Raw genomic sequence first — 12,309 nt, forward strand, 5'->3', positions numbered from 1 at the left:
ATTCTGTGATAGTGTAATAAGGGCGTGTAGTTGCCCACCTCATCATGTTGTAATTACCAAGGCTAGGTTTATACAAAAGAGCACAAAATAATGGAGCTTTGAGGAGTTTTTTTGCAAACTAGTTCAGGCATCTTTTCATAACATGATATTCAAAATATCTTGTCATTACAATGACCATGTACATCTAAAAGGACTGTTGAAAATCCTCAGTAAAACACCTCGAATAACATAGAGGGTTTCTAAATACTGACTAAGAACTTGTCTTTGACATTTTTAACCTTTGACAAATTTACATTTACTGGAACTTTACAGACTTTACTGGAACTAGTCTGATGCTGTGATACTGGTATTTTTCACTGTTTGCTTGTGAGAATAAGGGAGGAGAAGGAACCAAATCAGCAGCAAGGACAAACTTCAAGGGCTTGAGGGGGAAGGTAAATTTGTACAAAGGTCAAAATATCGAAGGATTGACAGCACCTTATTGAACTACTTGGTGATAGTGGCTCCTTAAGTATTGGACTGCAAGGAGCACCAAATATAAAAAGAAACAATATTTACTGCAGACTTTTTCTTTCATTCCTTAGCAGAGCCAAGAGCAATTACAGTTTCTAGTTTAGTGCCTCTCAATCTTTTTAGTCACACCTCACATCAGTCAGTTAACAATCCTGTCTTGCCACACCATTGTGAGTGGCTTCAAAGACTCTGTGGAGGGAGAGGAATGATACAACATTTTACCTCATTTGCTTTGCCATATGCTTCAGAGGTTGTGAAGTGCTGTTTGGGAAGATACCAGGAAAATTATCATGTGATGAGGACCCTCTGGCTTGGATCATAACACAAACCAGTTTTGTTTAATAAAAATGTACAAATTTGTTCTTTTGTGGTTGCTTTCAACCTTGTAAGTATTTAGAAGTATAACCACTCATTTTCAAAGTACAAAGCTAGCTGGTTTCATGAACAATTAATTGCTTTCAAATATTGTCTGATGGCTGTAGAGAGTGAGGAGGAGCAGAGGAAAGTAGTTAAAATATTCTGAAATTAGTTTCTTCCTTAAATACCATGAGATTTTTTTTCCTTGCTTTTCTTCTATCATCTTCCAGAACTCTTTCAATGTTACCAAAATATGTATGAAAGTTATGATGCAATATGCATATTGTAGCCATTAAACCAAGATTTGGGATCTGTCCTTTAATATTAAAGACCGTGCCATGACCTTATTTACTTTCTAAGGTGTTTCTTTTTCTCTCCTGCTATAGAGCCCAGCTGACGATGTGCCTCCGCGCTATCATTAAACATGACTTTCCTGGCCATTGGACAGCTGTTGTAGACAAGATAGGCTACTACTTGCAGTCTCAGAACAGTGGGAGTTGGCTCGGGAGCCTCCTGTGCCTATATCAGCTGGTGAAGACTTACGAGTAAGTCGACATCCAGAAGTAGACAAGGACTCAGTACTTTAGCTCTCAGTTGATTACTGAGAATGACCTTCTTAAGAGCACTGGCAGTTCTACAAGGAATTCAGCTAGAGGATGAGAATTAATAATTGTCGTATGCTTCCTTTGCTGTAAATAATTGAAAACTATTCATCATCTTTATATAATCAGTGAATTGAAAGCAGAGATTTCAGCAATAAATTGTATGAGTTTATTGATATTTTTTTTTGAGGCTTTGTACTTCTGATCTGATTTAACCCATCTGTGGAAAAAGTGCTTAGATGCTTGTAACTTCTTTTGTTTGAACATTCCCCAAATGCTGGAAATATGAATGTAAATTACTTTCTACTTTTATGTCATAATACAGTACCCTCTGTCACATACTCCTATTGTATATTGTTATCTGTACCGTCCTCCTGATCATCTAAATCCAGAAAGCATAAATTAGCAGAAGTGTAGTGAACTGTCTCATTTAGAAAAAAGTATCTGGTGTTAGGAATATATTTATAAACCACACAAAAGAAATGTAAATAGAAAAAGAGAGAATCTTACCAAAAGAATGGAGTTGCCTTTCCCTTTCAATGGCTGTTCACTCCTGTTTGTTCAGCATCCAACTTGGGTTTGGCATTGATACAAACGTCAGAGAAATCCAAGTCCCTGCTGTTGTGACCTTACAACTCAGTAGCAAAGAACATTTCTGTAAGATTCTATAACATTTGTTGTTTTTCACTTCTCTATTTATATATGTTAGAGATTTTCTGTAAATTATTGGAACTACAAGATGGGTGCTGGAGTAGGGACAGTGAATGAGTGAGTGCTGGATATTTTTCAGAGTACAGTAATTAAATCGCTGGTGAGGAGAAGGCATTAGAATCTCTAGTGTGTAGATCCTTGACCCACATTTTTGTTTCCTTTGCAGATACAAAAAAGCAGAGGAGCGAGATCCCCTCATAGCAGCAATGCAGATATTTTTGCCCCGGATTCAGCAGCAAATGATCCAGCTTCTGCCTGATAATTCCCATTACTCTGTACTTCTTCAGAAACAAATCTTAAAAATCTTCTATGCTCTTGTTCAGGTTGGCATTTGTGTACAAGAAAAACAGAATTTTTACATTGCTCAGCACAGCAGTCCCCTTCAGTGCACTCATGGGTGTAAACTCATTGAGTAAAAATACTAATTTGGTTGTGAAAAGTCATTTTCAATAAATAGCTTTTATAAAAATGTGATTTTTATAATCACATTAAGTAGATTTGTCTGCTTAAAAACTGGTCACATGATCCCCAGGATTACATTTTTAATGAACCTAAGTACTTCTGTGCATCCTGTATGTAAGCATGTTGGAGAAATATTTCTGTATTTATAAAGTCACACGTAGTTGATATAAACTGAGTATCCTAACTGTGCTGTTTAGCCTCTGAAAGTGGCAGTAGTGCATATTGTGGTATGGCTATCAAATAGTGCACTTCAGGTGGTGTTTCTCACTTTCTTTCTTCATCATTTGGCAGAAATTATTTGCATTTATTATGCATTTTCAGAGAATATGAGTTTGGTGAAGAAGTACTTTCAGAGAATGAGAAACAACTAAGATCCTACATTGTTACAGCCTGAAAGATCTTACTGAGCATTAAAAAGCTTGTTATTTTGTTATTAGACTGGGGGGGGAGAAGGAAAGGATAAAAAATGATCCCAAGATCCTATTTTATTTTTCAAAAAAGTGCCTGAATATTGTCACTTTGCTTTGGATTTTATAGAGAGGTAGGATTTACTAGATAGTTATTAAAAGTACATTTCTCTTACTAAAATGCTCTTGGTTTCCCCACATCCTCCAATATAGCCATTGTTGTGGTCTGTAAAACTCAGCTGGACTATTTTGAAAGAACAGGAGGAAACAAAAAGAATTAGCAAGTTCTCGAGCCAAGGAACTTTCCTCAAATAGTGTCCAATCAGAAGTTTCTCTGTCAATGATACCAAGAAGGTTGCAGTTTTAGTAGTAACGATATCTAACCTAATTTAAATTTTACTTAGAACCTCATCTTCCTGGGAGTGTAACAACTATAGAAACATCTTCTGCCTTCTTCAGGAAAAAAAAATAAATCAGTATTTAATGACCATGATGTTGTTGTTTTTTTTCCTTATTTCAGTACGCATTGCCACTCCAGTTGGTGAATAACCAGACTATGACCCAGTGGATGGAGGTCTTCCGTACCATCATTGATAGAAACGTGCCTCCTGTAAGGTTTACTAGTGTAAAGACCTCTGATATTTGTGTGTTGGCATCTGAGGAACAGTCAGCGTAAAGATTTTTCTCAGTGGTCTTTTTTTTTTTTTAATATGTCATCTCATCTATTTGAGATTCTTATCCTTAGAATAGGTGTTGTTCTGACAGAAATGCAGGAGAGTCTTGTAAGCTATCAGAGTTTTGCTGTCTGAGGTAGTATTAATATGTGAACTCCGATCTGAGATATTTTGGAAGTTTCCAAATATTTTAGCCATTTTCTCTCAAGAAGAAAAAGCTCATCACAAATCTATCATTTGTTTCCGTTTCTCTTTTTCTTTCTTCCATCTTCCACATCTCATGAAGAAAAGATGAAAAAAGTAATTAAGTATGTGTGCATGCATGGGTGTCTGTACAACAACAACTGGCATTTCTAAAATTTTTTGATATTTATTTCACAAGTGTAACATTGCAATGCAAAAGCTATTAAAAAATATGGTTATGTTATATAAATTTGGAGGCGTAGTGTTAATTTTGCTTAATTTTTAAGCAAAAGTGCACAGTACTGTGTGTTATCCAAGTATATATGGGAGTTTCATTTTTTTTAAACATGCATAATTTTGAAAATTAAAGTACAGGCATAATACAGCTATTGCACATACACAGTTTATATTGACCAATTAAGGTATTTTTAAGTTTCTGATTGTTATATAACTGTTAACAGAACCAAAGCTTTAGTCAATGCTGTGAATTTGTATTAGCTTACTGGGTGAGGAATGTGTAAAACATTATTTTTCTCTCAACACTACACAGAGCTAATTCAAAATACATGTATTTATTTATAGGAGACTTTGCAAATTGATGAAGATGATAGACCAGAGTTGGTGTGGTGGAAATGCAAGAAGTGGGCATTACATATTGTAGCTCGTCTTTTTGAACGGTAACAAACTAATTAAAAATGGAGTTGGGTTTACAAATCTTGTTAACATTGCTTATGGTACTGTTAGACAAGACAGTGGAGTTGATTTAGCAATTGATTTAATGTGTTCACCAAAGAGATGTTTCTGCTGCTGTTCTCCACCTTGCACTGACACATCCAATGGTTTGAGGTTTTAGTGAGATGATTTGGCTTTCTAAGCCAGCGGGAAACTAGCCAGAAAAAGTATATACATATATATATATGTGTGTGTGTGTATAATATATATATATGTGTATATATATATTGTTTTTGTACTGCGTTCAGCTACAACTGCATGTATTCTTGAATACAGAGGCAGAGAAAGATTTGAAAAGAAGTCCAAACACATGGAAGTTATAGAGCTTATGACAAGATGCATCTTTATTTACTTGACTATAATATTGTACCAGCTGAGAATCTAAGAAAAGAAAAGGGAAGTGAGGCATTATATGAGGAAGCATTAAGTGAGGAAATAATGACTTAGTAGGATATCTGTGGAAAAGGATTTGTTGAGGATGGGAGGCTACTCAGAGTCCTTGGTGATGTAGAAAGTACTGTGTTTTCTTGACACAGAAGACTCTTCACAATGTAAGTATCTGTCTTCTCCTTGTTTTAAAGGTATGGAAGTCCGGGAAATGTAACAAAAGAATACTTTGAATTCTCAGAGTTTTTTTTAAAAACATATGCTGTGGGCATACAACAGGTAAGCACAGTTCGTTTGTTTCTGAATTAGATCATTTTGGCTGAACACAAAGGTATTGCTTTTCAATAAACAGTGTGTTCACAACGAAGTTCAGGAAACAAAACTGAACAGAATAAGGCCAATTTTTCATTGTAGTGATTGAGAAATTCTTTAGAACTCTTCTTAGTGTCATCCTTAAATGAGGTATAATAACACAAATTTTCAGCAATTCAAAAAAACCCTGCAGGAAAACTTTCATAAAAGGTGAGTGCTTATAAAACAGTGTTATCATCATGTATAAATACTCTCTGTGTAACTGAGAGAAAAGAAATGATGCATGGGTTTCACATCACAAAGGGATGTATTTTCAGGTCGCTCTTTAGAAAGTGATTTTGCAGCAGACAGCTAAGGAACACTAGAGTCTGTCCTATTTTATGTTAGGAAGATGTAATCAGATTAGAAGGTGTCTGGAGAATATCAGTAGAAGTTATTTTATACCTGGTAAGCATATTTTATGAAAACAGGGCAAAAATTCACAGTTTACAAGAAAACTGTTTTTGTTGGGGAATGCTTAGTATTTTTGTTTAATGTGGCTTTCTGGAGACAGTTCAGTTTTGGTAAAGTTGCACAGAAGAGAGGCAGTTCCTGTCAAGAGTTTTTGCAATTTTTTGCCAGCTTAATTGTGGGCATCTGGGAACATGGGCTTCCAGACTTCTAACATCTCCCTGGTTTGGTGGAATGGCTATAGCAATTGAGTGCTTGGAAGCCCCGAGTGTGGCAGTTCACAAGATCAGATGTTTCTGGTACAGCTCCTCCTGTTTCTCATCCAGCCTGCTATATACTGGATGACTGGGGGTGGTATTTCCCAGGCTTTCAACTTTTCAAATACATCTCTTGAGTGTCCAGGCATTTGGGTTACATATTCCAGACAGACTTCTAAGAAGTCTGGAGAGTGCAATACACTTCCCTGCTCATAGAACCATAGAATCTTTAAGGTTGGAAAAAAACTCCAAATGAGGAGGTATCGAAGACCTTACAAAAATCCGGAAAGACTACGTCCACCACCTTCTTTTTATCCACTGAAAGGTTGACTTCATCACAGAAGGAGATCAAATTACCAAGGCAAGATTCTCCCTTTATGAACCCATGTTGACTATGCCTGATAATCAAGTCAGATTTAAACTAGCTTTCAAAATACAAGGATTGTCTGTAAAACAAAATTACTTTTCTCAATCCAGTTTGATGGAAAAAAAAAAAAAACAACACAAACAAAACCAGCCAAACAAACAAAAACAAATAACAGTTTATCCATCAGTGTATCAATGCTGTATAAATATGTGAATGATAAGAACTAAAGGATGGTTTTGGTGAGACTGTAAATATTAAATAAAAAGGAGGGGGAAGCAATCTAATATAAATTCTAAGCTCTTTGCAATGATTAATTTCTGAGTGGAGAAATAGCTTTCCATGGGCAGCTGTCATTTGCGATAGTTAAAGCTTATGTTTGATGAAAGACTACGACATGTAGCAGAGAGCCGTTTAGCTTGAAAGATAAATGGTCTGGAAGATCTGCACATTTCTTCAATTTCTCTCTTAAATGCTGATTTGCCACATTCCACTGCATAGTTAGTCTGAATGCTATTGTGAATATTACATTACTTTGCTTTTGTTACTTTTTTATCAGTTGTTCAGTTGTTAAATGTTTATATTGTGCTAGAGTCCATATGAAATATAGACAATCTTTGCCCAAAGAGATTATTGGGAGAAAAAAAAAAAAAAAAAAAAAGACTAAGGTCAGACTTAGTTCCCCTAAGGGAAGGAATTATGTTCAAAATAAGATTTATTGTAGTGTTGTTGTTGTAAAGAATTCTGAAGTCGAGTTGTCCTTCTGAAAATACGATTCAAATATTTTGTCATGCATTTTACTTGATTTTTATTGTTATTCATGTATGTGCCAAGTCTTTACACTTACTAACATTCAGTAGTTCATTTGCCATTAGTCCAGATTAGTGGCTTTGTACTGTAAGATTTTCTTCGTGGGTGAAGTCTTTATAACGAAGAAGCATTGTGTAATAGAGTTTGTAATAGCATGCGACATGACGCTATCTGAGTGTTAAACGGGCAATTGAAGTTAACTTTTTTGCATCTCTTCCAATTAACAGATTTAGGTGTTAACCTAATTTTCTTTTCTTTGGTTTAGTATCTCTGTTCTTACCACTCTTCTTCTAAAGTCATTTGTCTTCTTCAGGGGCCTGTCTGTTACAAATGAACACAGACACCATTTGATTTAGAAGCCAAACAGTTTGAAACTCTCGCTGTTCCTTTACTGTACCTATTCCAAATTTTGCTCAGGCCTGTGTAGACTGTGAGTCTGTGAATACTGAAGTATGTCTTTGGTTTACAGTCACAAGTGATCACATCTAATGATCTAGTCTAGTGGTAAAATGTACATAAATGCTTGCATGATCAGGCCCTTAATGTTTAAATGATTTCTGACTTTTGAGTAAAAGGCCTTACAGCAATTACTAACACTAGAACTTCTGTTGTAAAACTGTTCTGTCCATGCTGGAATTCACTGAAAAGGTGCTTTGCGTATCTGTGCAAGAGGGCTAATTTTCCGTCTGCATTTAAAAATATCAATTCATTATTTCCTTAGGTTCTCTTAAGAATCTTAGACCAATACAGACAAAAAGACTATGTTGCACCACGTGTTCTTCAGCAGACGTTAAATTATCTGAACCAAGGGGTGATACACTCTGTAACATGGAAGCAAATGAAGCCACACATACAGGTCAGTGCATAAAATCCAGTCATAAGCACTGCGTGTCATCAGGGTGATAAAAGTATATATTTTTCTCAATTTTAAACGTTTCATAAATCTTTCATGCAGCGATCAACCTCGATGAAAAATAGCATTCCTACACTAAAGCGGTTGTTTTTTACAGTATTATGACTAACTTTTATTGCAGATATTGTGAACTCAAAGATACTGTTCCGTGAGTTCTTATTTTGCTGAATTCTGCCAGAAAGTCTTAATGTTCTGGCTTTTATTTGTTATTAGTGTTCAGAAATGACTATAAGTTTGGAAATTAATAATTGATTGCAGTGCAAAGACAGTCACCAAAGAGAATATCAACTATGAGGAGCTGAACTCTGTTTTAAGAGCACGTTTTATAAATATATGTAAGAACATGTGAAAAGTGATTTTCATACTTTTTTTTTCATGTTGTAAGCTCCACTGTTGTAGTCAGTTAATCTCATGAACATTATGGGAAGGGTGCTGAAACCCAGTCTCACATTAAATGTTGCACTGGTGAGATCCTTCTGTAGAAATCAGTGCTCTGCTATTTACAGACTATGTCCTGAAGTATATTTTGTGTGGTGCTGGATTATTATAAAGCTAGATTATATAATTACTTCTGTCTTATGTCAGTTGCAAAAGGAAAGTACGTGTATTGTAAGTTTATTTCTGTTAACCAAAATAAAAGAGTAAAAGAATTTTACTCTTCAGAAAAATAGGTCTATTAAGCTAGTGCACAATGGAGGGAAGCTATACTGGAATTTGATTTTCTATGTACTTATGTGTATTTGACTCCTCTAATATTAGAGTATAACAGAAGAAGTGATATTCTCCCTAATGTGCTACAAAGACGAGGATGAAGAGCTGTGGCAAGAGGATCCATATGAATACATCCGCATGAAATTTGGTAACTGTTTTTAGTTAGAATTTATTTTCTGCTTTCATCACAATTGTACACTATAGTCCCAAATATACCATGGCCACTATAATGTCTCTGTCTTCACCAGTGTCCTGAACACTAAGAAGAAGAGATTTTTTTTTTCTTAAATCCCATGAATCTATAACTAAGAGGAAGGCAGATCAAATGAGTTTTGGCCATTTGGCTGGTGCTCTTAAACTAATTCTCTTGACATCTTTTTCTACTTCAGATTTGCTCAGTGCAGCCCAGCAGATTGGCTTGCTCACCTTTTAATGCCAATTTCAGAATCCTGAATTGGAGATGTTGACAGCTGTCTGCAAGTTCTTGCAGCTCACACTTTGACCAGAAGAGGCCTGACTTGCTCTTTTTTTACTGAAAATTGTTCTTGTTTTCAGTATCTTTTGCCAATTGTTATTACTAAATTGTAAAACAATTAGATACAAGTATTCTTTCAGAATAATTAGCGAAAAATCTTGGGAACTACACATTGGACCAAATTATGAGTAATAATTTGTATTAAAAGAGTCATCTCACGGAAAAAGGGAAGGGTGCTTAAAAATACAGCAGTTTTAGCTGGAAAATTCCAGTAAGACAAGCACCACAGGGACATTTAGCATTTGGAAATTTTTAATTAGTTGCCTTCTTGTTAGCATATCTAAAAACACAATATGAAAGATCCTAGAATACTTTAAAAAAATAAAATAAAATACACACAAAAAACTGGAAGAGTTATATAGAAAATGGACCGTGATATAGCGCTGATCACTGGGGTACAAATATGTAGCTGATTTTTGGTATCTAAATTCAGTTCTTTCTTTGTAAGCAGTGAAGCCTTTTTTAATCTGTGACTGAGAGTTAAATACAGTTTTGAATTGTATTGTGGAAGGTAGGAAAATAAAAGCATAAAAGTACATTTACTTTAAATTTTGTGAGAAGCATTTGCATTTGGAACAAGAATTCCAATAGTCTGGTAGTATTTCTTAATCATGATTTATCTTTAAAATCTCAGGAAAGTTAATGTGTAATTTTAACCACATTTTAAGATTACTTTTCTAGACCTTCTACTTAATTCAATCTGTGTAGGGATGTTTGGATTAGAACATGTTTGGCAGCACAGATTTTTTTTTCAATATATAAATTATATTTTCAATATGATTAAAGGAGGTTTACTTGTAATGAAAGAAGTTAAAAAGCTTCAACTTTCAGCAGATTTAAAACTACTCCCAGATCCAAGTATTTTTTACATTCAAAGAGTTCCCATGAGGTTTTAATAAAATCAAGCCAAAATTGTGTACATATGGTATACAGATGGCACTGGAATGCATTGTTGTTCTTCCTATAGTGGTTTTAATTAAAAAAAAAAGGCACAATTTCTCATCTCTTAAATACGTGGTCTCAAAAGAATTAATGAATAAATAATGCATTCTTAATAAAGAGAGTGGTGAGTGCTTAGTAGACTAGGAAGGCAAGAAGTAAATGACCTCATAGGTGACATGAGCTTGGGTCTGATTCTTTAACCATGAAGTGAAGACAGCCATGAACAGTTTTGTGTCCCACAAACTCTAACCACTTTATTAAAATTTAATTACTATGTTGTATTCAGGAAGTGAGTTTATTTATTTTTTAATATTAGATGTATTTGAAGATTATGCATCCACTACAACAGCAGCACAGAATCTTCTTTATACAGCAGCAAAGAAGAGAAAAGAGGTATGGTACTCGTGTTTTTTAATTTTTATTTGAAATTTTCTTACAAACGTTATTTTCCCTTAAAAATGAAGATGCTACAGGAAGCTAGTCTTGAAAAATCTACTTGCTGATGCATAATCAACCTCCTTCCTCACTGAGTGCTATGAATTTGGGGAAAATTAAAATATGTATGTATTAATAAACAATAAATAAATGATTTCCTCTTGCAGATATAAAATTAACCTGCTAGATAAAAACTGAGTCAGAGAATAGATGTAGTGATATTTTCTCAAGTTTATGAACAGCCTCTGTCATGGCTGTTAAGAGCTTCTCAAATTGTAGCACGAGGAGAAGTGAACCTGATCCTTACTAATTTTCACTGATGCAATTTAAAATCCTGTTGACAACAATGAAATCAGGAAGAATGAAATTAATTTCATACAGCTGCTCTTTAAATGAGGACATAACTTTTCTGTGGACACTTTCCTTTCTATACTTAACACTGACATATGCAAAAAAAAGGATTTAGCCTAGCCCTGGAAAGCATTCATGTTTGCTAAAACTACTGTGAAATACTGTTTGAGCCTCTTTTCTCCTCACCTTTTTTGATTTGCCTCAAGACAACAAAAATGCCTTATTTACTATTACTAATATGAAATTTCAAATAAACTAATTCCATTTTGTCAAGTTTGGGTGAAAAGCTGAACATGAACTTTCTAAATTTTAAATATGGAAAGATGCTACATGTAGTACCTCCCAGTTACTTTAGTCAGGATGAGATTTCTTCTTATAAAAGTCATAATTTTTTTAAACTTCAACAATGCTATTGAAATAATTTGATGTAGATACCTCACTGACAAAAGGAGATTGTTTTTTGTCTTGTGTAGGTATTACCAAAAATGATGGCATATTGCTACCAGATTCTGACAGAGCCAAACATTGATCCAAGAAAAAAAGATGGAGCTTTGCATGTTATAGGATCCCTAGCAGATATTTTACTGAAGGTAAGTGGGTAAGGAAGTAAAACAGGTTTACATTTGTAATTCTTATTATGAACTCCCTTTTCCAATGGAATATGTTAGCTTTTTAAAGTATGGTTAGTTCATAACCATATTAATGAAGTCCGAGAGATTGCATTGTGCAATAAGGTTTGTTTCTTTAAAAATATTAACATTCTTTCTTTTTTTTTTAATATTCCCATTTTATATACTGATTTTTGTTCTCAAGTTTCTCCAAAGCTCTGCTTGTTTGCTGCTGCACCATCCTTTGTTCCTCTCATGCTTTACTAGTAAAATGGAAGAGCTTTAAAAAAAAAAAAGTATACATTCCACCAGTAACGTTGCTTATGATTCTTCATCAAAATCCCCAACAGCTTGCACTACTGTGGGTTTCTGCTGGTTCCAGAAAAATGTTTACTAAATGTGTTGTAAGAATGTCTTGTCTAGCTTTATAGCCTTTAGACCCTAAAATACATTACTTTGTCTCATTTCATCAGCCCGTTGGGAGTTTTGCAAATAAGTGCAAAGAGTACAGGGTTTCTATCCTTCCTCCATGTTTTATGCACAGTATGTTTACAATTTGAAGTTTTTCTCCCGAATTTGAGTGCACATTTAAC

General features: G+C 34.6%; 1 protein-coding gene across 1 annotated transcript in view; it reads left to right on the forward strand.

The window, feature by feature from the left end:
• IPO8 (importin 8) overlaps positions 1-12,309 on the forward strand; it is a 51,156-nt gene that overhangs the window by 11,521 nt on the left and 27,326 nt on the right. Inside the window, exons 4-12 of the mRNA XM_083831102.1 lie at positions 1,257-1,415; positions 2,350-2,506; positions 3,573-3,662; positions 4,492-4,586; positions 5,223-5,307; positions 7,943-8,077; positions 8,894-8,993; positions 10,639-10,715; positions 11,582-11,698. Coding sequence (XP_083687228.1) covers positions 1,257-1,415; positions 2,350-2,506; positions 3,573-3,662; positions 4,492-4,586; positions 5,223-5,307; positions 7,943-8,077; positions 8,894-8,993; positions 10,639-10,715; positions 11,582-11,698 — 1,015 coding nt within the window. The remainder of the gene's footprint in view (positions 1-1,256; positions 1,416-2,349; positions 2,507-3,572; positions 3,663-4,491; positions 4,587-5,222; positions 5,308-7,942; positions 8,078-8,893; positions 8,994-10,638; positions 10,716-11,581; positions 11,699-12,309) is intronic.

The sequence above is a fragment of the Anser anser genome (genome assembly GCF_964211835.1).
Source record: "Anser anser genome assembly, chromosome: 1".
NCBI lineage: Eukaryota > Metazoa > Chordata > Aves > Anseriformes > Anatidae > Anser > Anser anser.